This window comes from Molothrus ater, chromosome 10 (assembly GCF_012460135.2).
Source record: "Molothrus ater isolate BHLD 08-10-18 breed brown headed cowbird chromosome 10, BPBGC_Mater_1.1, whole genome shotgun sequence".
In the NCBI taxonomy this organism is placed as follows: domain Eukaryota; kingdom Metazoa; phylum Chordata; class Aves; order Passeriformes; family Icteridae; genus Molothrus; species Molothrus ater.
Window position 1 is genome coordinate 22484540 of NC_050487.2, and position 18726 is coordinate 22503265.

The 18726-nt window shown below is 44.1% G+C and overlaps 1 protein-coding gene across 1 annotated transcript in view; it reads right to left on the reverse strand.

Moving 5' to 3' along the window:
• The window catches only part of SERPINI1 (serpin family I member 1), a 45272-nt gene that overhangs the window by 14346 nt on the left and 12200 nt on the right, over positions 1-18726 (reverse strand). The window contains exons 2-5 of the mRNA XM_036389190.2: positions 6367-6634; positions 5350-5580; positions 2703-2897; positions 1728-1932 (exon numbers count right to left, since the gene is read on the reverse strand). Of these exons, the coding sequence (XP_036245083.1) occupies positions 1728-1932; positions 2703-2897; positions 5350-5580; positions 6367-6616 (881 nt within the window). The 5' untranslated portion in view covers positions 6617-6634. The remainder of the gene's footprint in view (positions 1-1727; positions 1933-2702; positions 2898-5349; positions 5581-6366; positions 6635-18726) is intronic.

Sequence of the window (18726 nt, forward strand, 5' to 3'; positions counted from 1 at the left end):
ACACAAACCCCAGGCCTCAAATCCCCACGTGAGAACCTGGCCACAGAGAACCCTGGAGTCTCTGCAAACAGAACCCCAAATCACCAATATAAACTGAATCCAAGTCATAACCACAATTAATTCTGTTTTCAATGTCATTCATGTGTTTAGATACCAAAAATACTTCAATATGGAAACTGGTTTTTACAGATTTTCTCCATAATCAATGGAGGATCTCCATAATCTGCTGTGGAAATTCTAGGAGAGAAGATGCCCAACTTCAGCACTTGCTGCACAGGCTGCTGTCCCAGGCAGAGAAGGAAAGCTTAAGGATGGAGGAATCCTCAGATTTCTCTTCTCCTTCACACCCAGTTTGCCCAGGCCTGCAGCAAAAGCAGCCTAAGAGAAAAATCCCCTCCCATGTGTCTTAGTGGACTTTCTGAGGCCTCTGGGACCTGAAGCTCCCAGAGAAAACAAACAAGAAACAAATCCCAGGAACAGAGAGCAGCAGGTTCAGTGTGTATAAAACCTGCAATGCAGCTCTTGGCTGCTCCTGCTGCTTCTTCAAAGGAACTGGGGCTTAAAATCAGAGAGAAACTCTCACTAAGAGGACTGAAAACCAGCCCCAGAATGCTGCTGGACCCTCAGCACTCTGCCTTTAAGCTTTACAGGGGAGTGGATTCCATCTCAATTTGGGATCAGGGCATGCTGACAGCACCAGTCCACCTCACCCTAAATTATCCTGGCTGGCCTTGTTTATTGAGCTCAGCTCCTGGACAGTGGTCTCTGCTTTGGAAAGGGAGCTGATGGGCTGCAGGGAGCCTGAACCTGTGAAATGGAACAAGCTCACATCTCCAAGTCACCTGAACTCAAAGAACTGTTTGAATGATTTAAGGATTCACTTGAGTTTATTTTTTCTGCAGCCACGTACCCACTGCTCAGTGCCACAAAAACAGAAGAAGTGGAAGTGATTCCTTTCAGAGATGGGCTCTATTGTTACATAAACACTTCCATGAAATCATCATGAATCACTTAAAGGACAGTGTGAGCCAGCTGTACATTATTAGTGACATTTGGTAGTAAACAACTCTGCTACCAAGCCAGGCAGAGCACAGGAATGAGAAATATCTGAAGGTGGAAGAAGCAGGATTCCAGGAAAGCTCCAAATGCTGTATGTGGGCAAATCTGCCCTGAGCACACAGCCTGTGGCTGCAAATGGACTGACACAAATTTCAGCTCTTCTGGTATTGATGTCTTGTTATTCTTTGCTGCTCTAAGGAAAAAAACTAGCACTTCTTACAGCTGGGAAAAAACCAACCCAAAACTGACTGGAATTACCCCTCAACACTCAACCATTGGTGTCAACACAGACACACACCACTAGAACTTCTGAAAATAGCAGCACATGGAAACCTAATTAGCACCTAAATGAAACATTTGGTAGTTCAGACTTCCAATATTTCTGTGGCTCCTGTCTAAATGGAGCTTATCCATAATGAGCTCTGCACTACTCTGAGCATCATTCTGGGTGGATGAGGGAACTTTGCTTCTGGAGAGCTCTCCAGAGAGAGAGGAAAGCTGAAATAACCTCCCCCTGCACTGCATCCCCAGGCCCTGCTGCCAAAGCCACCCTCCTGTGGCTGCTGCATCACTCCAGCTCGAGCAGGACAGCTCAGGTGTTCCCTACTCTGCTCCTCCATCAGTGGGGATGCAATTCCCCCTTCCAGGACACGGGAGCACGCTCTCACCTGGGCAAGTACACTTCCACTTTCTGCTTCTTCACAGAGTTAGCCCACTCATTAATCAAGGAGGCCTTGACCAGTGGCTCCAGGGTGGCCAGGGGAACCTCCTGCCTGGAGAGGACAATCATCATGCTGATCTCATCCCCCTCATAGGGGATTTCCAGGACCTGGTAGATCCCTCCTGCTTCGTTGGAGCCGTCGCTGAACTCTCCTAGAGGAGGAAAACAACAGAAACCCTGTTAGAGCTATTTGCTTTTGTCTGTAGTGTATTTACTAGATACTGGAACTAAAAATGACCCTCTTTAGGCTATATAAAATTTTATATAAAATTGGTTTCTTCATCACAGAATTTGAGGCTTACATTTGATTTCTTAAAGAATACAAGCTCAAGCTATCACACAGTTTGTAGATAATCACAGCTCTGGGACATAACTTTCAGTGGTTAGGCAGAGAAGAGCCTAAAATTTAACGCTGCTGAGACTTTCAGGGAAATGGGCAGAGATGTTATTCAGGAGAGAGGATTTTTCAGTGATGAGATTCAGCAAAATGCTGCCAGACATTTTAGAACCCTCTTGGAGCTCAAGCTCCAACTAAAAATGATCATTAGTTCTGCTGTTCAAAGAACCTCTATTATACCAGTCCAACAGTAAAGAACAAACATTACTCATTTGAATGTTTAGCACAGCACAAGAAAAATATTTTTGTGATAAGCAGGATTAGCTCAAGAATTGCAAAGAACTTCAATCCAATGGATAAATATTCTGAAATCCATCCTGTGGCACCAAGCAAGTAATTATAAATGTTGCTACCAGCTATAATACACACATTAGGGAAAAAAACAACCTCTGAGTCCCTTCTTTGGGCAAACAGCACATTAAAAATTCTAGGTGGAAGAAGAGACAACAATACAAGTGGATATTACTGCAACAAACCCATTAAGTGAAGATTTAGTAGCTCTAAATTGCTAAAGGTCTTACTCACCATAGTAGAACTCTCCCTGTTGGTACATCATTGGAATTTGCACTTCACTTTCATCATCTTTAGTGAAAGAAAAAGTTCTGGTATTTTCAGGCCTGAACTGTGACTTCCAGTTGCCTTTAAAGTAGATTGCATTGATGAGAGCCAAATGAGTTAGAGCACCAAAGTCTCTTGAAGACACAAAATCTTTGATCATACCTAAAAAGAAACCCAGCTGTCAGTCTGCATGTCAAAATGAGCATTAAATCCAAACTTAAGGCAGCTTGAAAAATGCAGGAAAATAAAAAGCAGTGTTAACATGTAATTTCCAATTCAGATGTTTCATTAAATCTCCAATTAAAGTGCCAGTGTTTTGTAAACCTAAATCACAGTGTAGGTGTGGAAACCCTTCCATCAAGGACGTGTTAGGCAACTGTTTCTTGATCACTACTAAATACACCCCACAAGGAAGCCACGTGGAGAGAGGGTCACATTTGGAATGTTTACCCTGCTGCTATGAAACTGTGCAGCACTTCCACCTTAAGGGCAGAACCTGTACAAACTTTGGTTCCAATCCAAAGAAGCACTTAAATGGGTGCTTGATTTAAAGGGGCTTGATTTAAAGCTGCACCCATTGCAGCTTCACCTGGGCCAGCTCTGTAGGAGCTTCAGCCATCTTCTGTTGAATTCAAAGCCAGGACTAAGCAGCAAAAATCCACATAAATTCCCAGCATTTGTTCCAGTGGCATTAGCTCTTGAAAAGCAAAAGAGGAAAACCATCTAGCATCTGCTCTATTCATGGGAGGTACAGCAGCTGAGCATGGCAGCTGCTTTGCTCCTACTCCTGAATAAGTCATTTACATCAGAATGCAGTCTGGTACCTGCTGTAGCTCATCTCAAATGCCTTGCATTTCACCCAAATCGTTCCCAGTTTGGTAAACTGGGTGCACTGACCAGATTTGTCACTGTTCTTCAGGAATTACAGCCTCCTTCAGATTGCCTTCTTGCTCACTTCTATTTTTAGCTGACATCGCAATGCAAAGTGTTAAAATAAACACATTCCTCCATCTGATTATTACTCCTTAATCCATGGTTTAAAAAACAAATTAATTCTGCTTTCTGGAGCATATGATCCTGACTAACTGGTGTGAAATTTGTGTATCACAGGGCTGGATTTCTTCCGGGTTGCTGTTTGTAATTCATTTTATCTCGAATGTTCGAAGGAGGGAGGTGTGACCAACACTCACTTGGAGTTGGAAAAAGACAAAAGGGAAACATTTCCAGACTTCTATCTGGTACTCATATTTCTTTATGTTTTTTTCAGCCACATCCTGTTCATACATTAATGAAATGATAAGAATTTTCCTGCCCAGAGGAACCTTTGATGGCTCTGTTTTCTGCTCCAAGCCTCCCAGGATGCTGAACAGGCTGGAACTGAAACCTGCCTGTGCTGTGCTCCTTTCCCAAGGGGGAAAGCAGAGAGAAGGGGACAGATGAGGGACTGGAACCACCCCAACCTGACACCAAGAGCCCCCCAAGCTGCCCTGGTGGGCCCTGCTTTCCCTTTTTCCCTCAGCCAGACACCACAACCATGGAAACCCTCTGCAATCTGCTGCATCACTTCCACCCAGCTATTTCTGCAGCCTGAGAGAAAGGGCAGTTTGTTAGGAACAGAATGGCTGCTTGGAACAAACCAGACCATTCTCAAAAGGGAATAAAAGCATCGCAGAAGGTGCTTTTCCACTCTGGAGCTGTGCTTTTCCAAAAGGAATTATGGATTCTTAAGTGCTCAGACTTCATGGGGATGTGTTAATTCCTCCAGGTGATTCCAATCCCTTCAAATTCCCAGCGGTACAACTGTGGCAGAGCCAGACCTCCCTGGATTACTCCCAAAATCTCAACCTTCAGAGTGGGCCAGGGGAACCAGAATGAGAACAAGCTTTGATCCCTCCACCAGGAGACTCCCAGATATGGGGACTGTGCATGGCTCCAGGAAATGCCACCTCTCTGGGAGCTGCCAAGCCAAGCAGCCTCCTGCAGCTCTCCATGTGCATATTTACAACAGTAATTTTGTGCTTAACTCCCCTGCTGCAAATTTGTGTTGTGAAACTGTTGACAGCGTTCCTAAAATCAACTACCCTCTCAACATGCTATCTCGTTTCCTCACACTGCAAAATATTACACTACACACTCTGATTTTGTGGTTCAAAATTAGCTTTTTATTCCCCACTATTCTGTTTCTCAGTACCTTGTGAGTATGAGCTCCTCAGAGGAGGAGTGATTCTCCACACATGCAAAGCACAAGCCAACAACCCCTCTGCAGACAACTTTTCTGCCATTAGCAATAATACTTTTGTAAAAAAAAAAATTAAAATACTATTAAAATGCCTGCCATTAAAACAGTCTCATTCAATAAATGTTACAGATGGTAAGACCAGAGAACAAATATTCAAATAGATGCCACATGATGAACAATGACTAATATTACTTATGACAGATCATTCCTACACAGGAAAAAATAGAAATACTAGAATTTTTCTCCTGGGAGGAGAAACTTCAGTCTCAGACAGAACAGATGAAAGCCAAAAAGAACCAACCCAACACCACTGCACAAGTTTGGAAGCAGAAACACTTCTGGCAGGAAGTGCACAAAAGGATCACATGCACTTACTATTTGTGTGATTCTCCACCCATTTATTGATCTGAGTAGCAACAGCTGCACTTTGGCTGAAATCTACATTCTCTACTTCAGCTTTGAAGTATTTTTTCACCAGCTGCAGGAATTTGTCACTGACATGGAACCCATTCTGCACGTAGAGGGAGTTGGCAATGTCCAGCACGTAGTGACTTTCATCAGCAGTTGCCATGTCAGAAAGTTCCTTCAGGAAGGCAAACTCTTCACCTGGGGAAGGAAAAAAACACCTTCAGTGGTTCAGAAAGGAAAATTATTCCATGGCTTTTCTGCTGAAAATTCACCAAAATGTTTTATGAGAAGGAAAGCCATTTTTTTAAACAAACTTGTTTCTAAACCTACACACACCTTCAGATCTGAAGGAATAATCTCCAAGATCATATTACTTAGAGCCTGTTTTTTCTACTAGCTATAATTACTCTAATTAATGAGACATTTGAGTCCCACCAGAAGCAAAGCTATCAATGGAAATTCTTTCTACACCAAAAAAGCAATTTAAAAAATTCTTCTTACAGGTTCCATTTCTAAATCTTACCAGAAATTCTGGTAAGACAGAGGAATCTGGGCATGTCCTGTCTTTCTTCTTCTTCTCCTTGTCCTCCATCTTTCCTCCTGAACCCCCATTCTAAATCTCCAAAATTCTACGTTTTCACCCTGTGACAAGTTAACCATCATTCTATTCAAACCCTTGTGGCTTGTAACTCCTCACACAAAGCTGGGAATTGTTTCCATGGGTTAAAATCAAAGGCACAGGTGTTTGTGACTCCGTGCCAAGGTCTCTGAGGCCCCTGCCAGGGTCTCAAGTCCTCCAGGGCAGCCAGAGGGATGTCCTGGGTTCTGACATGTCAGCATCCCTCAGCTCATGCAGAACGCCAAAGTTTGAGCCTGCCCACCAAGAAACCCAGTGATTTATAACCCACAGACATCAGCAGGCTGCTCCCACCCTGGCTCCTGCTTCTCTAAGACAAAAAGTAATAAATGATGCAAAGGCCTCACCGTTTTTCAAGCTGTCAAAGCCCATGGAATGTCGGATTTCCTTCAGGGTGGTGCCGTGGGCTCCCAGCTCCACCATGCCCATGGCTATGGCAATGCTCAGAGGGGAGAACAGGATGTTCTCATCCTCCCTGCTGGCTCTCAGCTGGTTGTAAATGTTCACAGACAGCTCAGCGATGGTTTCATCAGGAAAATTGGTCTTGAAGGCTTCGCTTTGCAAAGCAAGCAGGGACAGCAGTCCAAGGAAATACATGACTTGAGATTTTAAGGTCTGAAAGATGAATTTGAGACAAAGATAAGGTTGTTGGATAATATAAAATTCAACTTGAGAGAAAGAAGAGTAATCAACTTTTAATGTTAAATCTGTGGGGGAAGAAAATCCCTAGAGTTCAATGCACAGTGCAGTTAGTTGGAGGAGACACTATTAGAAGAGAAGTGATGATGTATTTTCACACAAAAATAACCTCCTCCCTTGTGTAATGGTATGTTTGTGAAATCTTCCAGCCCCAGACCAACAAAACACTCACAGCTTCTACAGAAAAGACCCCGAAGACAGCAACCCCTTCCCTCCTTCCCTGTGGAACTGTGGCTGTTTAGCAGCACTGACCTGGAACTGGCTGTGTTTCTGCACTTTTCCACAAAAAAACCCCAGAAATCAGCTATTTCTTTCATTTGACCTTCTAGTAAGATGGACCTTATTTATCTAAGTCACTTGAAGCCCCCAACAGGTAAAAGAGTTTCAAGCACTCTGAGAGAGCTCCCAGACACCCGTGACAAGACAAGTTACTGTTCCGTGATGCTGCTCCCTTGCAAAACATGTGGCAAGCAGCCAAAAATTCTTTGAAAGAAAAAAAGGAAAATCAATCATGCCTTAGTTACCAAATAAACCCCCTTTTGTTAGTAAATAACAGCGAGAAGTTGGGTAGCTCTGCTGGCTGGGAATCAACCCCCACTCAGAGGATAAAGGTACTGTACAGTGAGAAAGATCCACCAGAGGGAACAAGGAAGGAAACTAAATTTAAAAAAGGGTGATGCTTCTGACTAATCCATCCCCCAAGCTCTGCTGAAATGCTCTGGGGTAAGCAACAGTTCTCACTCTAGCCCAGTTTAGCTCACACAGCCACTGATAGTAGAATCCCAGCTCCTGGAGCAGGGAATGTGTAACTTCATCCTTCCTTTTTTATTTTCCTTTAAACTCTGTGCTACCTTGGCATGGCTGAGAAACAGCAACCAGCAGAGTTCCTGCTTCAACTCCTTCCCTCTGCCTCCAAGGCACAGCAGAGCAAGTCCTCCTGAAGCAGGGCTTGGACAGGACAAGGCTCAGAGCTTTACCCACAAGTGTTTACAAGTTGTTGTGCCAGGCTGCAGGGCTCGGCAGCACAGCCCAGATTTGTGTGAACGCTGCTGCTCCACACAATCGATTTGCATGCAGGCAGCCCAAGTGCCTCTCCTTATGCTTCCTAGCAATGCTGGGGCTGCATTACCAGGTTTTATAGACATGGCACAAAGGGAGCTTTATACAACATTTATATTCTGCATTTCATCTTCAAAGGCCTATGTAGCATTATCTAATTCACTCACACGGCGCTGAATGATCCATAATTTAAGTGTTATTACTGGCATTTTATAGCTGAGAAAATACAAAGAACAACAGGGCACACACACGTGCCTTGGCAGCCACTGGTGCCAGCACTAGTTAAGATTCCTCCTGTCCCCCAGCCTCTATCAGCCCTTTGTTCAGTGCTGAACTGAGAAAATTGAAGAGATGAACCAGTGCAGCAATCCCACATGGTTCAGGGGAAAAGGAGAGCCTTGCCTCTCCCCTGCCTCTCATCCTTCCACGTATGTAAGAAATGTTATCCTTCTTAAATTCCCAATAAATTATCTATGGTGGCATCACTTCACTTCTGTGGATTACTTGATGAAGCTTCCTCTGATTCTTAGTAAAATAGCAAAAATGTCCACTGAAGGCTCATATTCTATTTAGGAACAGCACAGAAAAGTCATAGAATTCTAAAGCACCAGCTTTAATCCTTCTGCCTGCATGTCCCAGTGCACTGACAGAACTACCCAGCACTGCTGCCCAGTGCAAAACACCAGTCTGACCATCATTATTTATTTCAGCAACACTGAGACACTATTTATAACCCCAAACATTATCAACACACCACAAACTTCCCCAACAAAACTGCTTAATACCAGTAGATTTTTCTTAACCTATCCATTTATAAATTATTGACTTAAGGATATCAAGGTTTCTGTATAGAAAATAACTGGATTTCTCTGTGATGGTGGGCATTGTAGATTTCTTTATTTAAATAAAGCCCTGGAGCATGCCTCTGCCAGTGTTACATAAGGCTTGAGCCAGCACATCCCCGTGATAGACTGAGCCCAGGTATTATTCTCTTATCCTAAAAGCTGCACAAGGCAAGAAAAGCTTAACAAAGCTCCATCACACAGGTCTGTAGTGGCACCAAAAATGGTGCTCAGGAAATAGATAAGCAGGAGCTCATCTTGCTTTTGTTGAGGATGAGCCCAAATTTGGGAGCTCTCCCACGCTAATCTATACAAACAAGTTGTGCAGCTCAGTGTGGATGCAATTACACAGAGAGCTGAAGCTTTCCACTCCTGCATCAAGAGCAGCTTGAGCTCTCTTGGAGACCTGACGTGGTTCAAACAGATGTGAAATAATCTGCAATTTTCAGAAAGGGAAGTTCCCCAGCCTTGCAGTTGCAGAGGCAGCTGCTCAGCACTCCATCACTGATCTCTGTCCTATGTACCACTTCCAGACAGGCTTAAATAATTGCACAGGGGAAGGAGCGAAGAAATTTATACATCTTAATTAAGTGTTTAACATGCAGGTCAGACTGTCTGAAAGCTAATAAAATATTTGCTATTAGACAATGCTGGAACCCCAACATTATATACAAATCAAAATCATATTTCTTTCTGATCACTCACCAAAAGCTCCTCATGTGAAATAATTATGTTGTATTATTTTTCATTATTTAGTTGGACAGAAAATAGAGTAAGTACATAGATGAAGAGAAATAAAATTTATACTGAAATGCTCTTAACAAGACAAAGTTCCAAAGTTTGTTTTCAACTACAAGCCAAATCCCACTGGTGGCAACACAAGAGGCTGAACTGTGCAGAACAGAAGTTCCCAGTAGGAATGAATTAAACCCAAACAATTTTGATTTCCCCTCCTGCCCTTCCACATCATTTTAGTCTAGAGATGCTTTCTAATGAAGCTCACAGTGAAGTTCCCCATACAGACACCAAGGGGAAAGGAAGATAGTGGGGCAGGAATGAACACATGGATACAGGCAGAGAATTTATCAGCTCCTTTGCTGGCAATGCTCTCCAAAGTGAAAATACAAGCATAAATGAATGAGTCCAATGCAAGGGAAGGTGCTTTAAAGCAAACCAAAGATCTGTGGGTGCTGGTCAGTGGGGAGGAGGCTGTAAAACACCACAGATCAATCAATCCTTTTCCCAGAGTGAAAATGGTCTCCTCTCATCCATCTAATGGGAGATGTCTGTGGTGAATTCCTCGGTTCAATTCCTCTCACACTTCTGGCTCATGCTCACACTGCTCCACTGACAGCTGGGAATCCAGCTCTTAATTACCATTCCAGCCAGAGCAGTTCCTGCTCCTCTGATCCTGCCTCACTGCAGGCTGCGTTACTTTGGGGGTCTGGGCTTCCTCAGGCACAGGAGGGCTGGGTCCCACCAGGAGCTGGCACTGATTCTGGAGCAGCATCTTCTCAGCATCCCTGTCCAGTCAGAGCCCAAGGCACCCTGGATTGTCACTGCAGCAGCACTGAGAGCATCTCTGGACTGCCTGGGCCCTACTCACAAACACACTTCAAGTTGAAGGAAATGAAGCTGAACATTATGTAATGCACATCCAGAAACTTAAACAGTCCCTGGGAGTATCATCAAAATTTTACTCAGTCTTTTCTGTCTTCCTCAGACATCCCCAGTACAGTCTGTCACTGCTGATCTGCATCAATGCAATCTGGTTAAATAATCCTGCAGCAGTGGGAAAGGAGTCAATGTCCCCACTGAACAATGTTTATAAATCAACAATCATCAGTTTCACATGTTGCTGTGTACATTTTGCCTTCACTGACTAAATATAAGAATTAAAAAAAGCTGTTAAAAATGCTTTCACTCCTCAGCCATACAGTTATTAAGGCCAAAGGTATGAATTGCTCATTTGAGGGCATGTCAGACAGATTCTGAATTTTGTTTGATTTCAGCAATTGATGCATGAACACCTCTCTCCTACCAGGCAATCAAGGAATCAGTGCAAACAAATTCTCCTTCCCACAGCCTCTTCTCGAACAACAGTTGTGTATCACAAATCCTCACTTGCTACAGAGGTTTGTCAGAGCATATCAGTTTTGTTCTGGCTTGCAACTGTTCTCAGGGGAAAAAAAAAACAGTGATGGAACACTAAAACAAAATTCCAGATATCCATCCTTCAGCAGGTGTTGGCACTGAAGTCCACCTGGTTCAATTCCCAGGAAACTTTTTAATTCAGCATTTCAGAAAACAGCTGGAAAGGTATCAGCAGCCCCACAACTCAGCCCAGCACATTTCCCCAGGTGGCCACAGCCAGCTCAGGGCTGCTGCTCGCCTGCCCTGGGGCCAGCCCAGATGTGCTCCTGTGCACGGGCACAAGGGACACCCATCCTTGTGATGGCTGAAGAAAAACATTCATCTGATAAATACAGGACTGCTTCTGCAGCTCTTGCCTTTCCCCAGCATAAGGCTGGGATGACTAAGAGGAAGCAGAACAAATTCGCCCCCTCACACCCACAAACTCTGAACTATTCGGTTCCAGTAAAATGCAGAAGGGGCAGGAGCTCTCTGGAAGCTGAGATATTTTGAGATATCCTATCAACAAACTCCAACTGAGTTCACAGACATGAGGTACCACGGATTTTGAAACAGCGAGACCTGGACTCGGCGTAGGAAGGTGCCAAAAATTCAATTAAGGGTTGAATTCTAGTACCTTGGACTTGTCAGACAGGTTGAAAAAAATGGGTTATAATTTCCTTTTCTTTTACACCTTTACAGAGGGTTTTATAAAGAAACTAATTTATGGCTTTAAAAACCTACAAAATAAAGCTGTGATACATTGCCTTGGTTCCTCAGCACACAGAGACTCAACTAAGATTAGTTGCCTTCGAGATTACTCTTGGCTACCTGCAAGCTAAACACCAAAGGTGTGGGAAGTACAAATGAGAAAAACTGCTGATTCCTGATCAGTGAGTTAAAAAAAAAAACCCTGGGAGGAAAACAAGTGTGGTAACAGCACTGATTACATTGTCTCCTGTAAAGAGCAGCTGCAGGAGCAGATAGAAGTCTGGCAGAACAATTTGATAAAGTAACAGATGGATTTGCTCAGGGAACAAGACCTGCTGGGTCAGGGGAAAAACCCACTGTGGATGCAGGCAGGAACTGGGGGATTCTCCTTCTCCCCAAACCCAACCAGAACAGTGCCATGCTTGTGGCAGGTGAGTCATGGAAGGATGTGAGGTTGGTGAAATTCAGCCACTGCTGCTTTGCCAGTTGGTAAATATGAGAATTGCTGCAGGCACCTTTACTCTGAATGATTTCTTGTTGGCAATCACATCTCCCAATAAATACCAGAGAGAGGCACCACCTAACTAACAATAACAGCTCAGAAAATGAACAGAGCTTAGACAATGAAGCCAACTTCCCCTCCACAAAGAACCCCCTGAGCCCCAGCCCAGCCCAGGGGAGGCAGGAGCAGCTGGTGAGATCCTCAGCTGTTCTCCAGACCAGGGATGGTTGTCATGGCTACCCTGAAGGATGTGCAGAGGAGGCTCCCAGACATGTCCACGGTTTGCTCCCAGCTAGCTCAGGCTTGCCTCAGGCCCTACAACAACAGGGGAACGTGGCTGCTGCCACAGACCTCAAGCTGCTCACAAACCCACCTGATCCACTGCAGAACAACACAAGAATGGCCTTTCCTCTGCTTTGTCCAGCAATACAAGCTCTCAGGTTTTTTATTTGAAGATTGGGCAAAAATTGCACCTCCAGCCAGCAATACTGGAGGAAAAGAATTCTCACCTCCAGAACATTGTGGTTTTACCACAGCAAACACCCAGAGAAGAGATGTGATGCTCCCATCAGCTGCTCCCTGTGTTCATCTCCCTTTTCCTCCCCAGCACTCAGCCCCTCTCTCCCTCCAGCATAAGAACTGTGAAATAAAGCTCAAATCTGAGCTGGCTCTGCCTGAGAAATAATTTCTTTTCCAGAGCCAGGACAGCAGGCAGGTGTGCAGGGGACAGCAGTGCAAGGGATCAAACACCCTGCTGGGATCCCCCAGCTCACTGGGATGTGCTCACACCTGGGGCTGCACACAGAGCCTGCCTGCAGGTGAGAGCAGCAAAACAAATCCCAATCCTCACAGCACCACACACACAGTTCAGGAGGTGTTACTGCTTAGAACCTGCACAATACAGCCAGGGAAATGGGAAACTAACTAAATAGCATTAAATGCTTCAAGCTACAACTGAATAGATAACCAGCTGGCCATCAGGGCCAGTGCAAGCAGCACAGGAAGGGATCTACAAAGTACTTTGGGTATCAGCAGTGCAGTCCCTGGGAGTGGTGACAAGCCTGGGAAATTCTGCATTCCTTGGACAGCAGGCAGGCACATCACTGCTCGCTGTGACACGTGTTCCATTCAGCCAGCAAGGCAGCTCCCTCATGTTAGGGGATGTACTTACATTTTCTGTGCTGCAAAAAATGTTTATCCCTAAAAAACGTTTGCCCTTAGCCTGTGTGAGCATCTGACCTTGTCAAGCAGAGATTCTACAGACACGTGTGGAACCTTGTTGGAATCAGTTTGTCTCAGTGCAATGACATCTCTATCTCAAGCTGCACAAACATTTATTAATAAAAGTTAAGGGATTTTGTCACCATCTGTCAATTATGGTGTCATTGCCTTCTGGAGCAGGAAACCCTGAGGTTAATTTCATTAGAGAGCAGCACAATAATGATATAGGAAATAGAGGAGTGTTTAAAACTCCAGTATAGAGTGACTAAGACAAGGAACAGTCATTCCATACGAAGTGTTTGGACCACACTAAAACCTTGCTCTCCAACACACAGCCAAGTCATGCTGTTCAGGATTCTTTATTCCTGTTTTTTTAAGTGACCCCATGGCACCAGGAGCATTGACAAAACCTGAAGGGCAAATGTTACACTGAAAAATTTCATATTGACCATTTTTTTTCCATTGAATCCCAAATGTTTTTAAACTTTCATGGAGCTTGGCACTGACTCACTAACCTGCTGAGGCAATTATGCAAGCCAAAGTTGTCTTAATTGCACTTCCTCAAGCATATTCCCTCAGCTCTAATTAAAAAATAAAAAGAGATGCTGAGAAGCCATGTCCAAAATACTTAAATTTGAATAGCCTAAAGCCAACATCTAAATACATGTCTAGACAATTAAAAAAGGTGGTCTTGTTTCCAAATCTACTGCTCTAAGGCCTGCAATTGAGAGGCCTCATATGCAATTTCTCTGTTTGTTTCTTCTGTCTAGGAGAAACAAATTTTTAGAAATACTTTGGCATAATGCCTTATTTTTGGCAGCTCCAGTGTGCCCCACGAAGTAAGAGCTATAAATAAGAAAACACAAAACCCACAAGCTCTGTGAAGGTGAAGATTTGAAGCATTATGGAACTTTGGGGATCCTAAAAGGTTCAGAACTGGGAGTGTGCCTGTGGCTCCTCTGACAAAGCCAACACAGTCTGATAGGGAGAGCTTCAAGCTTGAGCCTGAAACACTACACAGGATCTGCTTCCAGCAGAACAAAAGGGGGTTCACCTGGCAAGTTCCACAGAATGACCTCAGTTAGGCACAGCCTGTTTGGCTTTGGTGGTTTCAGCACCCATTTGTGTCCCAGTGAGGGCTGTCAGTCCTGCACAGCTCTTACCTGGCAAGTTCCACAGAATGACCTCAGTTAGGCACAGCCTGTTTGGCTTTGGTGGTTTCAGCCCCCATTTGTGTCCCAGTGAGGGCTGTCAGTCCTGCACAGCTCTCTGCACGAAGTCTCTCTCAGGTGCATTGGTCTGGTGGTGAAGATGCTGACCTGACTGCTGGAAGGGGGGACAATGCCCAGACACAGAAGGGGAAGGTGGCTCTCAGAGGCTCTCCAGGACCAATTCTGACACATTCTACCTCTGCAATGACTTTTCAGTGAAAAGGCCAATGCAGTACTCCACTCAGGGTGCAACCCTCCAGGAAGATCCCCCAAATGAGACAGCAGCATTGCTCTTCCTCCCTCAGATTTCCTTAGGGCTATCTGGGAAAGGAAGGGTGAGATCTAATTCTGTAATAGCCTCTTTCCATCAGAAGCAGCAGAGATAGAACACTGCAATCAGTTATTTTAGACACAAGAACAACTTCTTGCCTGCTCTTGCACGTACCACAAATTTCCTTACTTACACTAAGTCCCATTTCTGTTATTTTCCTGTGAAACTCAGCTGATCATCAAGCTCCCACTATAATTTAATTAAAAGGGCAGTAGCTAAGTTTCACCATATGCAACTGCCAGATGCAATCACTGCAGTTGGAGTCTAAAGGCGAGATCCTTGCATGTACTGGAGCGTAGTTGTATAAGTGATGAAAGCTGTCACTTATGTCACAGATATTGCTGTAATGCATGGTGATATTACAGCTTCAGCAGCACCAAAATATATTAATAATACATCCTGTGGAAGCATTTCCAGCAAGTGAGCTTGGAATGCAGTGTTTCAAGCATTTTCCTTGCAGCTCCCTATTTATACATAAAGTCACTTGAGATATATTACATTAGTCTGTGTACTCTGCCTGGCATTATACAAGCTCTCACAGCCAATTTTAAACCTTCCAAAGTAGGAGGACTAAAAGACACAACTAATTAAGGAGAAACAAAAACAGAACAGGAACCCTTCACTACTTAGGATTGCTGGAATAGGGAACACTGCAAGAGAAGTACCTAGAAATTGTGCATCTCTGGAGGAGATTTTGCTGAATGCCTTTTAAAAGCCCATCAACCAGCTCAGGAAAGTTTTCAAATATCCTTAACAAAACACAATGAACAATGACAATCTTTAAATCATCCCAGAGTAACTAAATAGAAAAAGCACATAGTGTGAAACACCATTTCAAAAGATCAAAGCAGGAGTTAATTCTTCCTTACCATGTCCAGCTCCCTTCACAAGGACTTCAGAAGAAAAGAGATCTGGCTGTGGTATAGCTATGTCAAGATGATGAAGAAAGTTAATTAAAATGCATCAGGATTTCAGCAGAGAAGTCTGTCAGTGCATGAACTGAAAGCAAGTGTGACATACAAACCAGCTCGTTTTCCTACAAAATAATATTGGCTGCAGCCTTGCAATCAACACTGGGCTCCATTTACATTTGGGTAACATCCCTCTTGCCAGGAGAGTTATTATTCACTTCTGTTAACATTCTGAGATCAGAATTACTTTCTTACAGTACAGTAATAAGGCAGAGATTGCTTTTGAAAAAAAAAAAAAAAAACAACCCCAAACGATTAACCCCAGCCCTCAGAGTAGATGCTGCACCCTGATTAATTACCAGCAGCAGTTCATCATCACCAGGACTGCCTGTTTATAATGCACGGGCACCATTCCTCCAGTGCTGCTCTTCTGCATGCTCCCCTTCTCCATGGCAAGTTCAGGGTTGCAGCAGGCTCTGCTGAGCTTCCAGCCCCTCCTGGGAGCAGCTCACACCTCAGGGAGCCAGTCCTGACAGCCCCAGGGCTGAGAGCAAAGCCAGCCCAGAGCTCAGCCCCAGCAGCAGCCCTGGCACCAGCTGACAGAGCTGTCCTGGCACAGCCAGGAGCCAGGCAGAGCCTTGCAAAGCCCAGGTTTAAAACCAGCTGAAAGAGCTGTCCTGGCATGGCTGGGGCTCAGACAGGGCCTAACCAAGCTGAAAGAGCTGTCCTGGCAATTGTGCCCAGCCAGAGCCACGGCTGAGGCACAAAATGAGAATGGAAAAAGGCTCTAAAGCTGGTCTAGGACAAAGGCTCCAGAGACAAAAGGGTGAGAAAGAAAGAAGAGTCACTCAGAGGGGGTTCAGTTCTGAACCAGAAAAATGGACTCACTGAGCAAGGACACTTCAGCAAAATCAGTAACTGAGGGGAAATTCAGCATTAAGCCTCTCCAAATATTGCTCTAACATAGCAGAATAACATCTGTTACAAAGTTACAGATTTTTTTCCTAAAAACTACAGAATAATCTCGATGCCAAATTCAGCCAGTAGCAGGATTTTTTCACTCTGTATTTTTCACAGTGGAAAACCTCAACAAAGCATTCCATAAGAATTTCTTTTTGATCTGAAGGATGTTGATCACTGATCTTCCCAAAGGAGTAAGAAGCATGGGAATTCCACATGGAGAAGAAAATTAAACTCTTCTTTCCTCCCACCCTAAGGCCAGCTCCAAATCTTGCCTCTCAGGCCTCAGCATCACTGCTATTTACTTTGCTGCTATTTTTGCTATAATATTCTCAAATATTCTCAATTGTCTCCCTTATCTCCATGGTTTCTACAACTCCACAACTCGGGTTTTATATTGCTTGCACTTGAGAGCAGCTCTGCCAATATCTAAAAAAAGCAGGCAACCAGGACATCTGCCCATGACAGACAGGACTCCAGACACCAATGCAGACAAGTCAGATCTAGGCAGGAGGAGTGAAGCACCCAGTATGGCACAGTGGCCAGAAATGCCACTAAAATCCTCAAGCTTTTATCTCCACATCATCATTCACGTTCTTCCTCCTTCTTTTTTCCTCACAAGCATCCATGAACTTACCAACTCAAGGAAAAAAAAACCAAAAGCCAACAAATGGGACAGGAGCAGCCTCATGCTGTTCCAACTGGGAGAGCTGGCAGGGCATGAAAACAAGAAGTGAGCTTGGTGCCCTACATGTGTTTCTGAATTGTTCAGAGAGAGTATCTGGAACAGCAGCAGCTTTAAGGGATAAACTGGAAAGTTAGAAACAGAAAGGCAGGGAGGAAAAACTACTTCCTGCTGTTCAGGCATCTTATCCACAACAGAAGATACACAGCCACCAAATAGTTTTTTCAATCAGAGTAAAAAAACAAGCCTCATTTTACTGAGGGGGAATAAAATCCCATTTTTGTTCCGATAGTTTCATTTATCCTGGCCTTGGAGGCTTGTGGCTATTGAAACATCACTCTTGGCCCAGCATGGACAAAACAGCTCAGTTCAGAGTCCAGCACTCACGCTGTGCCTGGAAGGTGGAATCTGGCCTTGGAGCTCTTCCGTGCTCACTGCTCAAGCCTCATTGGTTTGTGTTTATGGGAACTGACGCTGTTCCAAGTACCCGCTCCACGATGAGCCATTTAAACACCACATGCAGGGAGCTGAATTCCTCTTAATCCTGCTTATTCTCCCACACAGAGGAGTTTGCATCACGTTAGACCTGACTGTAAACGCTGCAGGATTTCCATGAACAAGAGCAATCGCAAAGCACTGGAGGAACAGAGCACTTGTGCTGTGCTCTGCTGGCTCACATCTACACACGCTCCCTGAGGCTCCAGGAACACGCGCGTGCTGTGCTGTTCTGAGCATGTCTGGGGTGGTTTTGGTTGGCTGGTTTTGTTTTGGTTTTGTTTTCCATTCAGATTTTTATCATTTGAAAGCTCCGATACCTTAAAGGAAGGAATAGAATCGGTGGATGTCTGGAGGTTTTATTTTGGTTGGATGGTTTTGTTTTGGTTTTGTTTTTCATTCAGATTTTTTTAATTTGAAAGCTTCAATACCTTAAAGAAAGGAATGGAATCTGAGGATGTCTGGAGGTTTTATTTTGGTTGGCTGGTTTTGTTTTGGTTTTGTTTTCCATTCAGATTTTTATAATTTGAAAGCTCCGATACTTTCAAGAAAGGAACTGAATAATTTCCAACACCCAGAATGAAAACTGAAAGTTGAAACCTTATTTTCTCCCCTCCCCAAACCAAACTGCCTGTTTTCCAGCAAGTCTCAGATGTTTTCTTATGGCAAGTTAATATTAATTCTACCTTGTGCTAGAAAGACTCTGACACTACTCCCAGCTCTTGTGTGATGAGCTGTGATTCATGGGTGTCCAGTATTTTCCATTGGTGGGTAACAAACACACTTATTTAAAATGAGGTTAATCTTTTTAATTAGCGTGGCTTTCCAAACTAAGTAGGTTAACCTGAATCCTTGTGCCTGTATAAAAGAGCCCAAATTTCAAGTTTTACATGGGTTATCCGATTTTTATGTCTAAATTAAGTTGTCAAATAGGCAAGGTGGACAGC